The following is a 19,382-nucleotide window of genomic DNA, read 5'->3' as shown; positions in this document are numbered from 1 at the left end:
GTAAATAATTATTTTTTAATATTAAAAATATTATTGTAAAATATTATAAATTCTATTTTTTTTCCTTCCTTTTCGTTCCATTGTCATTTATACTTTCTCCTTTTTTTTAAAAAAAATTCTTTTTCCCTCCATCCAAACAAATCGTAACGTGAATGTGAAAAAGAGGAATTTGGCCTTAACACCTAAGGTACCTACTAAGTCAGACGAACATAGTTGAAATGATAATCGTCTGTCGAAAAACGGGGCGGTAGGGATTATATCTATTCCTATTCCAGCAGATGGTTTGCCAGACTCTGTGGATCGTTTCATTCAACATAGATTGGCCGATTGCGTTCTACAGCTGAGCTCAAAACAACAGGCTTTGCATCCAGAGGACCAACTCTCTCCCTTCTCTCGGTTTTCTCGTAGCACCGTTTCATGAAAACGAGGGGCCAGGCACGGGGATTTCACTGGAATTCTTGCCAGTGGGCGGTTGGACTATCTTTCCTTTCTTCAGCTGTGGCACGCTGGGTGAGAGATGGAGAGAAACTTTTAATTCTTGGTTGTTTGATTTTGGGCTGCGCCAAACGCCGTTCCGGCACCCTCTTGATCTTTTTCTCTATCTTTTCACGCGCTCATGGCTATTTCCCACAATGCTATGTCCATGAGGATTTTCTGGGCTGCCTTCTTCTTCTTCTCTTTCTTTCTGACGGTTTCTCTGGTGGTCGCCTTCCTCTTCTCCCTCTCCCTGACAGTTCCCTTCCTCTCCGGCGGGAAAGATGCCATCGTCACTGTCAACGTCCATGCTGCAAGGGATCTTCTTGCTTCTGGTTACCGCTTACTTGATGTTAGGTCTGCTCTTTAAACTTCCATCGTCATCCTTAATTCTACTCTCCCTCTCTCTCTCTTTTGTTGAGAATTTTGACATTTATGTTAGGAGATTGATATGGAATGACCCAATTTCGAGTGGGTGATCTCTGTTCCAGGACCAAGGAAGAGTTTGCCAAGGGGCACGTGAAGGATGCCATAAATGTTCCTTATCTGTTCTTCACCCCTCAAGGTACTAGCTATCATCAACCTTTTCTTTTTTGCTAGGAGGAAAATTGCAGAGATGCCCAACCGTTAAAGTCTTCCCGGTTTTCTTATATTATCTTATGTTTTCCTGTTTTGCAGGTAAACAGAAGAACCCTCGATTTACAGAGGAGGTTTCTGCGATTTTCAGTAAGAACGATCCTATTGTTGTGGTAATTTCTTTCATCTCTTTTGAGAATTTTGTCCTTTTCAAGTTATTCCCGATTATACCATTGTTATTACAGAACTTACCGTAGGATGTTGGGATGTTCCAACATCGTATCCTTTTGAACAAAGTTTCAATTTTGGAGATCTGACAAGAAAATCTTTGTGTGTTGAAGATCTGCCGAAATGGCGTTAGATCACCGCGTGCGTGCAATGATCTTCTCAAGTCGGTAAGTTCATCATGCAAATTATATGTTTTTGCTATTGTGACCGCCAGCTTCTTCATTTTGCACCCACGTACTGTTAATTGCTGCGATTCCAATCTCTTCAAAGACAGTGGTTTTAACCATTTGCTGTTATCGAGCTTTCAAAGTGACAATGTTGGTTGGTCTTTGTTCCCCTTTTGTTGCAGGGCTTCAAGAATCTGAAGAACGTAGGAAAAGGGTTTGCTTCTTGGGTAGACAATGGTCTTGACCTGCAAGTACAGCAATAGAATTTCAACGATTAAAATTTTGATGTAAACTCAAGCATGGTGCTCTTCCTATGTCTGTAAAATTTCTCTCTTCTTTCTTTTCAATGAGAAATCCCTAACCATTTTATGATAGAAATTTCATCTTTTGAAGTCATTTTGCTAAAAGGAAGCGAATTCTTGTTGAGGGGAGCTTGTCTGCACTGGCTTCTCTATTTTGAATTCAATCCAAGAGGGGGAGTTGCTTCGGATCAACATCTTTCTTCAGTTGCTCCGATGGATCATCCCTTCAAAAGAGTTCACAGAATCGAGAAAAGTTCGATGAGTTTATACAAGTTATAACACATCAATTAGATGGTTGATGATTAATGTCTATGCTTACAAGTTACAACCCTCAAACTTTTTATTTCTTTTGATGTGTGATCGTGGTTAGTATCGTTTTGATATGAGTGGCGTCCATAATTTAATGAGAACGAGGGTTTCAATTCTGAAAAGTGGAAAAAACAGACATATGTTGAAGAACACCAACTCATTTCCTTTGCCTGACAAAACAAGATGAAAACCTTACGTAGTTGAGGCAACAAAAATATGATTCCAACGTGAGATTGCAAATGTCAACAGCAGATTTATTATTAGTCGATCCCCGACTCGTCAATAACGATTTGACTTCGAAAAGGTAAAACAAAAAACGAAAGAACAAAAGTACGATTCGCGTTCCTCAAGGGCCAACAGTTAAAGAAGTCAGATTGAATGACGCATGGCATCACGCTCGTTGAGTTTTATATCATATCTTATGTTTAAGTGATCGATCCATTTCTCTTTATTCAGAATTTCTTTTGGGGTCAATTGATGGCCTGAATTTTGATTCGAGAAATAAAGTTTTAAAAACAAAATTCTACCTCAAATAGAATTGGAATTGGAAGAAAATTTTAGTTCTACTCTCCCTTTGTGTTTGACAGTTTGGAATTTTGATCCTAAAATTGAAAATGACGTGTTTTGATAAAATATGAATTAAAATTCTAGAGCTAATGAATTAAAACCATCATGCATATGGTGAAAAAGTTTTAACATTCCGAAATAATAATTCTACCCCCTTAGGGTAGAATCATAATTGTGAAATTTTGATTAAAAATTGAGCCTATAATTTTGAAACTCAAATTCTTATAACACAATTTTCATTTTCTCAAAATTAAAAATTTTAATTTTTAAATTCCACAATTCTTGTCTCAGCAAACAACCAAGATCTTTGGACTAATGGAACACAATTACATATCGTTTTATCAACCTATCAAAAATTAGGGTACATCCATGTTGGTGCTTATTCTTTTACTTAATTTAAAAGCTATTTGAAAAAATATGTAAAGATAATTTGAAGATCATGCTTCCCAGTTTGATTTATCATATGGCTAAGCCAAAATCAATCGTCACAACAATAATCAGCTTTATAAATATCAATACACGTACATCGGCTGACACAGACTTCGTCGACTCTTTTTCTATAAAATAATAGCAAAAAATTTTGTGCTATGGTTAGAAAGTCCTATGAGAACATCGTGGACCGCTTGAAGAATATTCGCTAAAAGTATTGAAACTACGTTTGTCTGCGTACCGTTGAAATATGTTTAAAAATTACAAAAAAAATAGTTTTTAGACGTATGACGAAACTTGTGTAATATCGTTTTGACGAATAGATGCATCCTCCTCGGTTCATCGTAAGATGGACGGTAGAAATGCCAATATCGGATGACCTGATGTGTGGGCCCCACAAGTGCAACGAGCTGGCTACCGCCGTCCTTTTAAACATGAGATTCGGATGACAGAAAGCTGTCATCTCTCTCCCTCTCTCTGTCCCTGTAGCGGACAAATTCCCTGAAGCACCCCTAACTTTCTGAACGAGAATCCATGGCCGCCGAGCAGCAGTGAGACCTTCCTCTCTCCTCTCCTTTTCTATCATCCTTCCTCTCACCTCCCACCTGTTCTGATTCGTCGTCGTCTTCTTCTTCTTCTAAATGGTGCTTGTGTTGTGCAGCAAAGAAGCAACGTCAGCCAAGGTCAACGGCAGCGCCGAAACGGGATCGGCTGATATAAGGCATGGTTTAATTTCCTTCCCTTGTTCAAAATCTCAGCTTCATCTCTATTCCACAGTTTGATGGCTCTTAACATTCCATTATCTGATAGAAGAATTTAAATCAAAGCAGTTCTTCTCCGGAAGGTGAACTTACAGAGCGAGTAAACCGCACACATGCGCAAGCGCGAAACGCATGTTTGATTCTTTTCTCTTTCTAACACTTCTTTTTATCGTGGATGTCCAGCAAGCTGGTTTGTGGACGCCGATTCCGTGATGTCAGGTTGTTCTCTTCTTCTTGTTGCTCACTAAAATCTTCATCTTCTTTTTTTTCTATGACAAATATGGAGTTCATTTCTTCTGAGTTCTTTTGTTTTTTTCAGCAATGAAGCAGTCGTAACTGTTAATGTCTACGCAGCAAAGGATCTACTTGCTACTGGGCACAGTTTCCTCGATGTTAGGTTGCTCCTCTACTTCCCTTCTTATCATTATTTCTGGTTATCTTAGCCCTGTCTTTCTTTTTGCAATTGCTTTTATGGATTGGCAACCCAAGGATAGATTGTCCTCCATTTAATTATACATCAATGAAGTATGTCGAGGGCACGGTTACCAGGATAAGAAATGGAATAGGGAAAGCAAAAGAAGTCGGAATTTTGTGGCAACTAAGATTTACAACATAAACAAGGGTCATGGGTATACTGAAATGTGGCAGCTGAAACTTGTACAAATTTAAAAATTATTTGATTCACTTTCCATTATGGTAGACATGTTCGTCGTGGTCTATTTGTGACCTGAGCTATGCATTTTCTTTAAAATATGATTTTCTTTTGTAAAATACTTGTGAAATTTTTTGGATGTTAGTTTCAAATCTTTATAAACTAGAACCTGCGTATACTGCAGAATTAGTTGATAAACCAAGTGTCATTTTTGACGAAAATAATAGTATACGGCATCCCGTACTGTAATAACTCTTGCAGAAGAACATTTAAAAATGTCATAGTAAGTAGTCTTAGTCTAGTTTGAAATATAGCACAATAACTTTTGCCGAAGAACGTAATATAAAAATTTCATAATGAGCAGTCTTTATAATCTAATGCAGCTTTCGTTTAGTCAAGACCATTCTCTCTTTCTCTCTCTCTCTCTCTCTCTCTCTCTCTCTCTCTCTCTCTCTCTCGACATGTATACACACGCACACACAGACTAATTTATTGCAATCGACTACGTATACAGCTATGAACCCATGAACCAGGGAGTACTGGTGGCTTCTTTCTGAAATTTTTTGCCTGATGGATGGTGATGTCTCAGGACCAAGGAAGAATTTAGCAAGGGACATGTCAAGAACGCCATTAATGTTCCCTACGTATGCCTGACCCCTAGAGGTATCTAAATTTACGGTGACTACTAACCAGATAAAAGTGCAAGCATGCCATATATTTAATTTTCATTTTTAAACTATTCTTTTCGAACTTCTTCTCCAGGCAGAGAGAAAAACCCTACGTTTCTGGAAGAGGTTTCAGGCGTTTGCAGTAAGGACGGCCATATTATTGTGGTAAATTAATTTTCTTAAATCGTGTAATCAAATACTCCGAGCTTCCCTGTTCTTGTTTGTATTGATAAAATGCTGTTGAATCAATTTTTACGTGATCCAGAGTTGTAATGGTGGTGGTAGATCATCGAGCGCTTCCGCCGATCTTCGTAATGCGGTAAGTTCATTCTGCAACTGTAACAAGGTAATATTTATATAATAGATGCCAAATTGAAGCAGGAAAATTAACATGCGAAATTCAGAGTTGATCAGAAACAGACGTACTTTTAAATTGGTAAACGATTTCGAAACAAGAAGCTAATAGACGTAACAAGCCGCATGCAATGTTAAAACAATATTAATGAAATTCAAACTAAAGTCAGAAAGACATGGGAGATCGGCCTGTTTGAGAACAAGGAATTCTTGAGCACTTCGGCTTATTGATTCAATGTAATATAATATATTTCAACTTACTGCTTTAAGTTTCTCCGATTACATTTAGATGCTTACGATTTCCAAATCATTGCCTGGTGGACTAATTGGTAGTTGCCATGTGGGTGGAAATGAGAAATATTGAATGGGCGCAGGGCTTCAAGAATGTGAAAAGCCTCGGTGGAGGGTTTCGTGCTTGGGTGGACAGTGGCTTCGACGTGGAAAGCCCAGAAGATGAAACCACAAGATGAAGATTAAAGAAAAAGTGGCCTTGTTTGTGATATTTAAATGTATAAGCTTCCCGCACAAGAAAGATGAAGGAGATATTCTTTCTCACTTTGTTTTGCATTATTGTGTAACTGTGAAGGCGAGAAGTTGTTTATCTTCTGTACTTGGGGATAAGAAAGGAGAGGGGGAGAATGTTGTGTATTTTCACAGGACATGTGTGGTTTAATTGGTCGGTTTTCACTAATTTATGCTGGTCTCAAGTCAATTCAAGTGTTGATCTATCCTTAGTTTGATTCTTGTGGATGGGATTTATTTAGACTGCAAACGGGTAGCATGTGTGACGCTTGAGTTGAAAGGTGTACCGTAATAAATCTCGAAGTAACTATAAACTTTAAGAATGAAAGGAAATGAAGTGTGGGTTCACCCATAAAATGAGAGGTTTGTGAGGAGTCCATGGGGGAGCTTCTTCCGTCCAACCCTGTTCTCATCTCTATCTTCATATCCCAACCTTAAAACTCTTGAAAATCACGTGAAAAGTTTGAAAATCAGTCAAATATTTGCATCTTAAGTTTGGGATACAAACATGATTTGGACAGAACTCAGTTCCCCAAGTACATAAATAGTTGGATTATGAGGCTAGAGATTTTTAGACCGAATCTCTTTCTGTTGAGGCTTTAATTAGGCTTAAATGATCCAACAGCTTGAGCTGCTGGATATAATATGACTGTAGCCGTTCTTGTATATACTTTTTCGTGAGATATCACTTATCTCGACTGCACAGGCCACGAGTCGGGTTTTCCCGTTTCACTCGAAACGGATAAAACCCATTTCAGAGAAAAAGATGGTAACATGTTTTGCCGTGTTTGAATGCGAGAAGCTGCTTGTCTTGTTTCATTTCTTTATGACATCTTCGGCCATGTTTGAATGAGGGTTGCAGAGTTGAGATAAACGGCCTGTCCAGTAGCAGCCTGTCAGGATCACGTGTGGGCAGTTGCCCCTTCAAATTTCTTTATTTTCATAGGTGTCTCCCAATGTTTGTTGTTTTATGTTAGGAACTCAGCTCTCTCACACTCTCTTAACACACCAAGAAAATCGATTTAGAAAGAGAGAAAGAAAAAAAGAATGTACAAAAATGGATACAATGTTCTCCTACATCCACGGCCACCACACCACACAGAGCAGTTTTCACTATAAAAAAAAATTGCATAGTACAAGCCAAAACAGTCCCCTCATAAACATGAGATTATGGCAAAACTCGCCAAAGACAAAAAAAAAACATTAAATGCCCTTACAAGTATGGATCAAGCTCCATACTCCAACATTTTATACATATAGGTGTGCTCAAAATATGAGTTTCATAATTAGTGCCCCTCATGCCAAATTTTCTGGCTCCGTCACTAGGTTTCTCTCAAAAAAAGAAGGAAAAAGAGACCAGACGTGTGTAATGGCAGGGTTGAGAGTTGATCCAGTTTCTATTGCTTTGTAACAAAAAGTTACAGAAGAAGTGAAAAATTTGCAAAATCATTTGGCAAATTGGAGACAAATGCGAAGTTTATGTATTTCTAAAGTAAAGTCAGATGTTACTTTGATTCAAATACATAATGACCAAATAAAAAGCAAATCACTCTCAATCTCACCAGATCTCCTTGAGTTCGTCAGTTCAGGAAAAAGTTATGAACTAGACAGTAGGCAACGGTAGTCCTTTCGTTATACACGTTTACATCTTTTGTAATGAATTTTAAGTATACGAGACTATCTTCAAATGCATACGAGGCTCGCAGGTGTGATCAGGTCCAAATTCGAGTCCATAATAAAAGATATATAATTCATCTGCATCAGTTCAAGGACGACGTTCTCTGATTCTTTAATCATCAGAAGAGCCCTTTGACCTTGAAAATCGAGAGGAAAAAGTTTTGTTGGATTTAGAATAAATAAAAAATAAAAACTTGCATGTGAGAATGAGCATTAGATCCTACTTATGCCACCAGCGACGCAGCCAAAATTAAGTGTCAATTAATCTGACAGGTGAAAAGAACATGGCTTTATTGGAACCTGATCAGCTGATGGAAGGCCTCTCTAACAAGTTAATTTGTTTTTTGCCACAGCGTATAAAGTTTGGTTTCTTTCTTCAATTCTTCCGAAGTAAATGAATGGTCATCTTTCTCATTTGATCGAAACTCCAGGACTAATTCTGCCATGTTTCACATTTTAATTGAATGCTCTTCATTTTCAATTGCAATAAAAGAAAACTGTTATTTTCTATTAAATAAACACATAGAACCTAACTCACAATCTAATTATAATGTCATAACTCTTAGTTCCCTCTCTATTTCCCGATCACTAAAGCCCACGGATGTTTCTTGGCTTACTAAACTTTCTCACTTGAAATTTCGCATTTGTTTCGGGTCAACAAGATGGGTGCATGCTTGTTGCCTGTAATGAATTTGAACTTCGAGGTTCTTTTATTGGCAGAGAGCCCTCAAAAGATTTCCGTTCGCTTTAATTTATGGGCATGCCTCCAAAGAAACAATTATTTAAAACTAAGGAAGGAGATCTGAATCATGTGGGGCTACAGCTACAACAACTACAACAATGTGAACACGAATTATTCCCTCGGCCGAGAAGTGCGTCAACAAGGCATCATCTCCCATATTTTATTCCTGCTCAAGTGTTAACTAAGTTGAAAAGACATTATTATTGAGTACTTTAAGTACCCGAATCCCTATTGACCACCCAATTAATTTGTTGGTGTCATATACAATTGCTATTCACTTCGTATTTCTGATTTGTTCATCAAAAAACACAACATCACCATCGGACAACTAATGCTCGATCATTCTTGTGTAATTTAGAGAAGGATACACAGGAATCAAACTGAGGACACGCCTTCATAAGCCATCTGACGAACTAGCTACGCTGTATCCCTTAAAGACTATGATCCATCGTAGCTTTTGAGTACTGCCGGTGGCCAAACCCGTTGATAGATATCAAGATATGAAGTTGATTGGAAATGCATACCTTTTGAGACTCACTGTTTAAACAAACAGTGGATTTCAGATCTCAAAATCACTTTGAGCAATAACAACCCTAAATTTGAAGTCCCAAGTAAACAAACATACCATGATTGAAGATCATCCTTACAATGCAAGCTATTGCGGTAATATTATAATAGACTGAACTTACCAACTATTCCGGAAATATACAAACTTCTACGAGACAAATAATTTACCAAATTTAAACTGGAATCAATGAGGCACAGCTCATTCATTTATTAGGGCTACTAAGGCTTCCAGTTCAAGTGGAAACGAGAGACAGCTCACGGGGAATGGCCGAGACTCACTTTTCTGCCTTTTTTTAAAACAAACATTGCAGCTGCCTTGAATCAGTTTGAGTTGACGAATCGTGAAGACAATTAATTGTCAATATTAATGGCGTCGACGCCTCTCTCTCCCCACCGCCTCTTATTCCCTTTCTTGGAAGACAAGCTTGGCTGTATAGATAATATTATGGGAGCCCTCCATGGCCCCTCGCCTCGCCCCCTCACTCACGAGTCATTGCCATTATTCCTGTGATTTACTGCAAATATGCAGCACAGCCAACAACAGTTGAAGATGTACATCTCATTTAAAGTTAAAAAGATCATTCACAATCGAGACATGGGTCTCGAAGAAAAAGCACTGTAAAGTTAGGTGGAGAACTAATTCAATTCAAACCTACTAAAATTGTGATCCTCAGCTCTGTATTTCTCCATCATTCGGTTGCTCTTTCATTAACTTCTTTGAAGGAAAAAAAACAAGCTTGAATCTCTGAAACGAAACCAAAACGCCCTTGATTTCGCGCGTTCAATTCTGAGAAATGGTTTCCGCTTACGCAGAGAGTGACGCCCACGAAGATCGAGCTTTAACTGCTTAATGGATGATAACTACGGGTGACCCCACGAAGCCGACTCCTTAAAGTCTCTTCTCTTTGCGAACGATTGACTGGATGAGCATCTAAGGAGAGCCACAGGCTCTTCTTGTCAGGCTCAGGAGCCATATATTTGGCTTCTGCTATCAAAAGCTTAAACAGATTTTGCTTTTGTTCAGAATTTCGCAGAAGCAAGATAAAACTGGTGGTTTCAAAAGCCAAAATGTTTAATATATTTTCTTATTCTTAAGGTATCAGGGGACAGAGAAACAATTTCGCTCTTCAATACAGTGCATGAGTTTGGGTTTTCTTTTTTTTCTATTTGATTATGTTTCATGTTTCCTCCCTTTGTTGGGTTCTTGGCTATAAGTTTTCTCATTAAAAAAAAATATATGTTCAACAAAAAAAGTGAAAGTCTGGAAGCTTCGAAACTGATTGGCAGGCAATTTATTTCCCATCTACCAAATCTCAACGCGCAGAAAAATTATCATCTAATTGCGTGTGAATTTTACACGACTATGGAGGGCTTCTAGTCTAAGTACGTGTATCTGTCTAAAAAATTAGCTTTTGACCACTAAAAAGTCAGCTGCATGAATCAAGAGGTGCTTTACTAAAAAATACGGCTTCCAAATTCAAGCCCACTTTTTCCATTTTTTTATAACAAGAATTCATTTTTAATAGCAACAGCTCATTTCTATCGTATAGTGCCACTTCACATCTGCCTCGAAATAATTTTTCTCCTTTTCCTTATCCACGTTATGAACACGGAGCCCCGACCCCAACAATTAATGAGATGGACGGCCAAGACCGTGCCAAGCGGCTTCACACATGAGTTCCTTGATCCTTATTTCTAAAAAGCGCACACTATTTTTCTCACAATCACAGGGAGCCGCCGGTCTCCTTTAAATACGGGACGTGTGCGGTACTTTTCCGCTCACCAATTCATCCTTCTCTGTCTCCTCTTCGTTCTCTCCTTCTCCCGCTAACTAGAAAACCAGCGGCAAGCAAAATCAATCAGCGCGACCACCTGTTTTTTTTGGCCTCCGAGGGAATCTTAGCTTCGATCCTGTGGGATCTCTCTATAAACGAAGTTCGTTATGGCGGCCCTTCAATGGTAATGTCTCCACCTCCGTCCTAAGCGGGCCATCACCGAATCGCATCTTGTCCTTCTTAACTTTCTTTTTTCTGAAACTCATGCCTTATTCCTCTTCCTTCTTCTTCTTCTTCTGTCTGCAGTGATGAAGCCAAAGAAAGTACCATCGAAGTCAAAGCAGCAAAGGACGTAGAGGCTGCTGCCGAGCACCGTTCCCCTGATGTCTGCAGGTTGTTCTGAATTTCTCTTCTCTTCACTTTCTTCTTCAATATTCGCATCACGTTTTTCATTTCTTTTCCTTCGACTACGTACATCTTACGAACTGCTGCTTTCTTCTTCTGTCTCTTTAACGATATCATCTGCAGCCATGAAGCAACTGTCAACGGCGACATCGCTCCAAAGGACGTACAGGTTTCCGGGAACAGCTCCAGTGATGATGCAGCAAACGAAGTACAGCCTGCAGGAAAAAGCACCGTTGATGTCAGGTTGTTCTTTCTTCTCCTCTCCTCTGCGCTATCTTCTTCGTCTCTCAAATTCTACTGTATTTGTTTCCAAATATATATTTTTTATATAGTCTCTCTCCTCATGAGTTTCTTTCGATTTCCATTCTCCAGCAAGGAAGCAACGCTGTTGCTCAGCGCTCTCTCGGTGAAGGAACCGGTGGCTTCTGCGCAGCCGGCCCCGCCGTGCAGGTTAATTATTTCGATCGCTCCCCTTCTTTTCTTGCTTCCAATTATGTCATAGTCTCTCCATTAACATGTTTATAAATGTCAATTATATTCTGTAATCGTATCACCATTATGTATATGTATATAGTTCATATTGGCTCAAGGTTTATTTTGATATTGTGCAGCAAAGAAACAATCGTGACGGTAAACGTCCATGCAGCCAAGGATCTAATAGCTTCTGGTCATCGCTTCCTTGATGTCAGGTAAACAAATTATTCTTTTACTCTCCTCTATAATTATTATTTAAACCTTGGTGAAATTTCAAGTAACAGTTGGTTATGTAAGTAATTAATTGGACTTGGGGAAGAAAACCAGAATCTGTCGGCCAAGACTTTTGAATAAGACTCTTGAGAAGGCCACGAGTTCAACTTTCGATTCATTAGTATTGATCCGGTAGAAAGTAATCAATGAAAAAAAAAACATTTACAAGTTGTTGAAAAAAAAAAAAATCATATGGGTTTATTGAATATTTCATGAATACAGGCGACTGCTTTAAAGTTGAGCCACTATCAGAATTTTCTTTTCCCTTTTTTCCTATTTATCACATTTTTTTCCTTTTTGTTTTGTTAAAATAGGGTAGTGATTTGTGGGATTATAAGGTCACGAAATTAATACATGAGAAAATTAAAAATGTTTCAGGACCAAGGAAGAGTTTAGCAATGGACACTTGGAAAACTCCATCAACGTTCCTTTCTTGTTCTTTACACCTCAAGGTATTGATTGTGAAACCTACTCTCCTTCAACTGCTCCGACTGAGAAATTGGCTGCTCTTATTTATGATCTTCTTCTTAATTTGCTCTTCCTTTCTCTTTTCGATTTCCAGGCCGAGAGAAGAACCCTAAATTTTTGGAGGAGGTTTCATCTATTTGCTGCAAAGACGACCATATTGTTGTGGTAATTGCCTTATTTTTTCCTGATCAATTTCTTGACATTAGCATTATTATAATTTTTGCTACTGTTATTATTCCTGCCGCTGTCGTTGCTGTTGTTTTTTTGATATCCTGATCCTTGTTTCTGGCGATATTTTAGAGCTGCCAAACTGGAAATCGTGGATCAATGGCGTGCACTGCTCTCCTCAGTGCGGTAAGTGTTTTCCTTTTCTTTTTCTGGTAATTTATGTTCAGATTATAGTTTTTAAGCACCAAACTAGTCCAATTTGATTAGTTCTCAAATTATTTATGATGCTGCTTGATATCATTTTTTCTATTGAAGCAGTATTGAAAAATATGAAATTGGATTTCAGGACTTCAAGAATGTCAAGAACATGGGAGGAGGGTTTGAAGCTTGGGAGAGCAATGGCTTTGAGCTGAAAAAGCCAGAGGATGGATCCAAAATGTAAAGAACATGCCTGTGGTTTCACCTTCGATATAATGAGCCTATTTCTCAATAAAAGAGCATTAGCTAGTCACTTTCCTTTTTCTTGATGTTGTAACAATCTCTATTGGTTTCTTGTATTGGCCCTTATAATTAATAAATTGATGCCAATCTTCCAGTTGGCCGTTTCTATATGAATCATGCAGTTCATATGAGAAGGATAGTAAATGTAAATGGGAAACAATATGAATGATGAACAAAGCAGAACGAACGAGGATCATTCAAGCTTAGTTTACACATCAACTCGAGTGTTGCACATGTCACTGTTTGCAGTTCCTATTTTTGCACATAAGACAGTTCATATTTTGCACATAACGAAATCAAATGGCCAATGCATCAACAGCACATCACTTAGGCGGATCAACTATAATTTGGGCAGTCGACTAGCTCATTAAAAGTTCATTTAACTAATGGGCTCAATTGACCTAGGTTCAAAGGCGCACAACCTGTTCATGCTTTGATTACTATTGTTACCCTGGTCGGTCACGTTCAGTTCATTAACTTGTTGAACAAGTTGACGTGCAAGCATGGTTGGAGATTCAAGCCACAAGTTACCTGGTTAGATTTCTAGTCCTAATGGCACACGCCCCATGTCCTTTTTTTCTGTCATTTTCTCTCGTTTTTCTTGTTTTTCAGGGCAAGATGATCTAAAAGGCTTACCGCATAAAGATGTGGATGAATTTGATTTATAATTTGATTTATACCTAAAAGAGCTTTATTCAATGATAGATTTAATATGTAAACCCTTCAAATTGAGGAATCTTAGGAGTTTCATCCTCTGGTTAATTATTTTTTTATGGGCACAAGTTAGAGAACTCTGCCGATCCTCAGCCTGCTTATCCAGCGATGCTTAATGAATCCGATCAAATATTTGATTGGTAATTTGAGTTTGAAGTTAATCACTTAGTATAACGTTCTAGTTGTCCGAACGTGAATTACAATCACAGACAAAGACCAGATAAAAGTTTGTTCTGATGCAAGTTAGATCTGGTTCTAGTTTTGAAAACTTCCGTCTGAATCAAAATCGACAACACAAGAAGCTGTTTTTGTGGGCTTGATGACTTCAAATTCGAACCAAGTACAAACCGTAAGCGCAAGATCGCTACAATGGTGATTGTGATCATCAATGCTCGAAGCTTCTTGGCCAAAATTTTACAAAAATGTTATATCAGCGTCCACGCCGTTTTCATCACCCTGTTGCTACATATGGTGAAATCAGCCCACCCATCTTCGTCATCCTCCCACCATCTGTCAGGCGCGAACCAGCAGACCCACAATGCAGACAACTCTTCTTCTATGTCCCCTCCCTTCGCCTTTCCCTTCCCAACCATCGTCTAAACCATGGCTGGTGGCTTGGAGGAGCAATCCCAGCCCCTTCTGCATAAGATTTCACCATCAATACCAACTACGGAGGGTGAGATCGATTCATACCATTGCCCACCCTTCGGCTTCAACCATGGGCCGAGGCGCGTCCGCGATCTCCCTTTCCTTTTTATCTTCTTCATCTTGGTCGCCTGCACATTTGCCTTTGGCGTTTTCTGCGTTGCGCACCGGAATCCCGACTACCGGAAGTTGGGGTACTTCGCTTTCGACAACAGTACATCTTCCTGTGTCGAATCTTCGACCATTGTCGATGAAAGAGGAACATGTTCATGGTTGAATGCCGCCAACGTCGTGCCCAAGCTGCTTCTGGAATACCTGGTGTCGACCCTGGCGATCACTCTGGCGCTGAGCACGCCACTGATGTTGGTTCTTCTTCGGCTATTGAAGAACTACGCAAAGCAGGCGGTCTTCTTGTCGCTTCCACTCTTGGTGATCATCCCGCTTCTCGTTAATGTCTTCTGGTTCATCACTTGCACCCTTAGCGAGAGTTGTAGGGAAGCCTTTCCACTCGCGCTTCGCATCTTCGTGCTAGTGTTCGTTTTTGGAGTGGTGGGCGTGATTTTGTATATAATTTTGGCGAATTGGCGTAGCATTGACCTCACTTCGAAGATCTTGGGGATCTCGGTGCATGCTTTGGAGGAGAATCTCGGGTTGCTTGGCGTCATGCCGAGCTTGATGTTTGCTCTGCTCGTCTTCTTCGCGCCGGTAATATTTTTTCTGGTTTTTGCACGGTTTAATGGCAGGATAGTTCCTCGATCGAGTGGTAGCTATGATGAGCACTTGTGCGTCTGGAAGCAAGACCGATGGGTGCCGGCATATTATGCACTGGCTATCATTACAATGATTTGGTCGATGGCGATGATGATTGAAGCTCAAGTGTATATGATCAGTGGAACTGTTGCACAATGGTACTTCGCTAAGGATGCTTCGATGACGCGCCGTAGGATTCGGAGTTCAGTCAGGTATAGTTGCCTACAGTAGGCAAAACTTTTCTTCTCCCGTCTTTCCTTTCCTTTTGTAGTATGTGACTACTGAACTCCCAATTGACCTTTACGAATCATGCATGCATTCTTCTGCATTCCCCTCTATCCAGCTTCGGCAGTAAAGCACTTTATGCACAGAACTAGAGTATCTTTTATATTTGGTCTCCGAATCCTTTCCTGGAATTTGGTTATGTGATTTTCTTTTACTTTTACCCTCTTAATTCCAAACATGCAAATTTAGAATGAAACCTGAAACTTCACACTAGCTTCAAGGCTATACTCAAATCAGAAGTGTTGCATGAGGTGGCAAGGAGGTAGATTAGGGAATAGACTTAGTGGTAGTACTTTTGGTTGAGTTGATCCATTGAACTGATATGCTGAGGACGATTGAAAGTTCTAACGCCGAAAGAAAGAACGAGAATTTTTTTTCATCCAAGTTTCCTATTGCATATGGCAGTGTGCTTGATGCAGGTGCTTCTAATCTTAGTTGCCAAAGTCAGAAGTGAGACACAGGTTGGTGAAGGCTCTACAAAGGCTAATTGGGAATAGTCGGTTTGAGTTGGCCAAGTCTGTTGATTAAAATAAAATAAAATAGGAGGCACATAGACCTAAAATACATGCATACTACAGTTTCACGTTTTAAAGACGGAAAGGGGGAATATACAGGAGACAATATATATTGGAACACTATATGTATATATTTTTGAACTTTGAAGATTATATATTCAGAATACGTACAGAAAGAGACATACAGTTTGACAAATAAACTTCCAGCATCCCACTAACTGAACATAAGCAAATTGTGCATTACATAACAGTTTCCATCCTGAATTCTGTTATTAAGGTAACAAGGACATGTGGTGCTATGTCATAGAAATTATTAATGGTGAACCATGGAAGTTTACCTCTTATATCCATGCATGCCATTATATCATGGAATCATGGAAACCTTAATTGTGTGTGTTACAGTCTCGAAGAGCTATATAATAAAAATGATTGTTGTTCTTCACAAGGAACGTTCATTCATAGTTGTACATTCGTATAGGCGGCCAAGTTTCTTATTTTCTGTTGGAATCCAAAATATCAATTGCTAATTATTTTCTTCATAAATTTTGAAATGCAAATATAGGCGAACTGCTCCTTTTCCTCTTTATTATAACTTACTTAACTCAATTTAATTTGCCTAAAAGGAACAATGATAATGGAGGATGAATAATCAATTGTGTAGGCATGTTAGGTTGATTGAGATAACCTGTAACCTTCAGGTTTTAATACCTTTTATAAGTGTTTTTAGGGGAAAAGGAAAGAGCTATCATGTTTTAGCTTGTCTTTTGTAATTATGGAGTTAGATCACCTCCCAGGATGTTCAGTGCAACAATTCTTATGCTTCCTTTTTTTTTTTTTTTGGTTTTAAATGTTCATATCAAAGTGGAGATAAGCATTATGATAAATTCCTTTGGTAGGTGTGTTCTTGAAATTGTCCCTCTTAAAAAAAGAAACCTAATATTGCTTTACAAAGTAGTTCCATAGTTTTCTTCTTGTGGACACCAAGAGACCTCTAGTATGTTGCCTAAGCGTAGTGATTCTAATTCTAATGCTAAATAAGTTGATGGTTAAGAGACAAAGGAACATGTTAATAAGGGGAAAAATATGTCACGTTTAGACTTTTAGTCCATGAGTTCTGGAACTTCCACCATCTTCGTTATTTTCTTTACATAAAATCAATATCAAGGAAAGGGAATCTTTATTTGACAAATCTTAAGAAAGGATCCAAGTTCACAAATTTATGTCAAAGCCTTAGTAGCATCTTATTAATTGCTTCCGGTTGCCTCATCCACTACCGTCACTTAGAGAGGCATCCAGTACACCCTTAAGTACATAAAATGCGTGGATTTATAGTGATCATCCTGTTTCCAGAAGGGGAAAAAAAAAGCATATGTTTTTCTTGACCAACTAATAGTGAAAGAAGTGTTTAACGTGTTATAGGATTGAAATAGCTTGTCTGCTACATGGTTATGATTGTAGTGAGTGTCTCTTGGATAGGGGTGTTACAGTCATCTGCTGTTAGTCTGTTACGTAGTATGCTTTTAAACCTATACCTATGAAGCAAAACACATTGATAAAATACATAGCAGTACCCTAGTGCATTTTCCTAATTCATTTGATTTATGTGCCTATGCGTGACTGGAGCATCCTAATAAGGCCTTGAGTTGCAGCTATATGTTCAGTCAGAGACAGAATCTTCTGTTCTTTTTATGTTCTAACTTCTAAATACTAGAAGTTAAACATAGATCGAAATGGTTGGACCTTGCCCATGGATTCTAGATGTTTATCACACATGCTGCCCTTTTTGTGCATGGCCGCTGTTTGAGAAGCTAGCTAACCCATTCAATTGTTGTCTGTGTGCCAGATTTTTTTGGGTGGTGCATTATCCTTCTCCCTTTTCCTCAGCTGAGCTAGAAATGTTTATGACCTCTGAATATTGTTTCTTTTATGCCATGCCAGTTTCTTTTTTCTTCCCCTCTTGATGATGAGGTTAGTTTGTCTCTTGGGAAATTGTAAAATCAATTATACGATAATGATACCAGTCAATGAGCAAAACTATTATGACTTTTTTTGTTTCTTATCTTCGTTCATGCTTGTTAAGTGTTATGGCTGTCTGGTTGCTGCAGGAATGCATTTGGTCCTTCCTTTGGCACTGTCTGCTTTTCAGGCTTGTTGATCTGTGTTGTCCGCAGTGTGCAAAATATCATTGATAGTGCAAGACGAGAAGATGCAACTGGAATAAATCTTGTTCTACAGCATTGCATTGAATTCCTACTCTCAGCTATTGATTTTTTGAACAAGTTCACAATACACTTCGTAGCTATAACTGGCGAAGGCTATTGTTCTGCCTCTAAGATGACATATGAACTCCTTAGACGCAATCTTCTCTCGGTTGGCTTTGTTGAAGTCTCCACACATATGCTTTTGGGAATCATGTTTGTTATATCAACGATCTATGCGATAATGGTGAGCCATGATTGTCCGTGTACTTCGCTGTTTTGTCCTACTTGTATAAATTTTTAACTACTTTCTTCAAATTCTGCTATGTATTCATTAAGTGGCTTCATTACTAGGTTTCTCTGAGAAAAAAAGTCTTTGCTATGGCTTTTCTAACATTGAGTTTCTGCAACCTGTAATAGGTCTGTGCAATATTGATGACTGTGAGTAAGCTGGGAACTAACGTATACATTATGGCGATGCATGCATGGCTGCTTCTCTTTGTGGTTCTTTCTTGCTTTGTCTATGTCCTAGACAATGTCATCAACACTATATATGTCTGCTTTGCCATAGACAGGGACAAAGGGGAGGTCTCTAAGCATGACGTGCATCAAGTGTATGGTCTACTTACTCTAACTAAGAGAGAGAGGCTTTTACTTGCGGGAAGAACTTCTTTGGTCTGATCAGCTTTTGGCAGTCTGTTCTATCCAAATGGAAACCATTTTGGCTAGTGTCCTGTGATCTGCTATTAATGTGGAATGTTCCAAGGTATTTCACGTTGTGGATTTCTTGTTATGTGACTGTGGTAAGAGTGTTGTTGCTTAGATTTACATGGGTGGATATGGCAAGGCTGAATGTTGCCACTGGTTTATCCGACCAGTAAGTTCTGTGGTAGCTTCATCAAATGAATGAAGTTTTTTCCAGTGAATGGAGTTCCACAATATTTTTTGCAATTGAAATCTCTTGTTCCGTTAGTAATAGGTTGAGTTGTAATAGATTTTTAATTATGTAATGTTATGGGTTGGTTAAGTTCGCCAAAGTACCAAAACAATTTCTGTCTACGTTATGTTTTGTGATATGAACTCATGTAAATGATGAAGATCATGGGCCCAGAACTCGAGTCTGTTGACCGATTGAACGCTAATAAATCGTGGCGATGTGATCCCTCCTAACGGCGCGTCTTTTTTGGCCGATCAGTCCTTAACCTCTCTCACGTTC

General features: G+C 38.8%; 3 protein-coding genes across 3 annotated transcripts; all 3 read left to right on the top strand.

Moving 5' to 3' along the window:
- The first annotated feature begins 210 nt into the window (after positions 1-210).
- On the top strand, positions 211-6,147 carry LOC116260717 (uncharacterized). Its single transcript, XM_031639153.2, has 13 exons — positions 211-831; positions 966-1,039; positions 1,153-1,223; positions 1,392-1,445; positions 1,628-1,705; positions 3,569-3,603; positions 3,714-3,773; positions 3,997-4,032; positions 4,133-4,210; positions 5,055-5,128; positions 5,228-5,298; positions 5,399-5,452; positions 5,862-6,147. Exons 1-13 carry the CDS (start codon positions 617-619, stop codon positions 5,955-5,957), a joined length of 996 nt encoding a protein of 331 aa, XP_031495013.1. The 5' UTR covers positions 211-616; the 3' UTR covers positions 5,958-6,147.
- A 4,617-nt stretch (positions 6,148-10,764) lies between these two features.
- LOC116260996 (thiosulfate sulfurtransferase 18-like) lies at positions 10,765-13,169 on the top strand. Its single transcript, XM_031639566.1, has 9 exons — positions 10,765-10,954; positions 11,077-11,163; positions 11,299-11,418; positions 11,548-11,625; positions 11,787-11,864; positions 12,301-12,374; positions 12,485-12,555; positions 12,691-12,744; positions 12,905-13,169. Exons 1-9 carry the CDS (start codon positions 10,938-10,940, stop codon positions 12,998-13,000), a joined length of 675 nt encoding a protein of 224 aa, XP_031495426.1. The 5' UTR covers positions 10,765-10,937; the 3' UTR covers positions 13,001-13,169.
- A 740-nt stretch (positions 13,170-13,909) lies between these two features.
- LOC116260040 (uncharacterized) lies at positions 13,910-19,194 on the top strand. The gene is made up of 3 exons (XM_031638114.2): positions 13,910-15,380; positions 18,074-18,413; positions 18,587-19,194. Exons 1-3 carry the CDS (start codon positions 14,377-14,379, stop codon positions 18,845-18,847), a joined length of 1,605 nt encoding a protein of 534 aa, XP_031493974.1. The 5' UTR covers positions 13,910-14,376; the 3' UTR covers positions 18,848-19,194.
- Positions 19,195-19,382: the final 188 nt, after the last annotated feature.

Source organism: Nymphaea colorata, chromosome 9 (assembly GCF_008831285.2).
Source record: "Nymphaea colorata isolate Beijing-Zhang1983 chromosome 9, ASM883128v2, whole genome shotgun sequence".
Classification (NCBI taxonomy): domain Eukaryota; kingdom Viridiplantae; phylum Streptophyta; class Magnoliopsida; order Nymphaeales; family Nymphaeaceae; genus Nymphaea; species Nymphaea colorata.
Note: the sequence above shows the minus strand (reverse complement) of the source record. Positions and strands in the feature narration are given on the sequence as shown.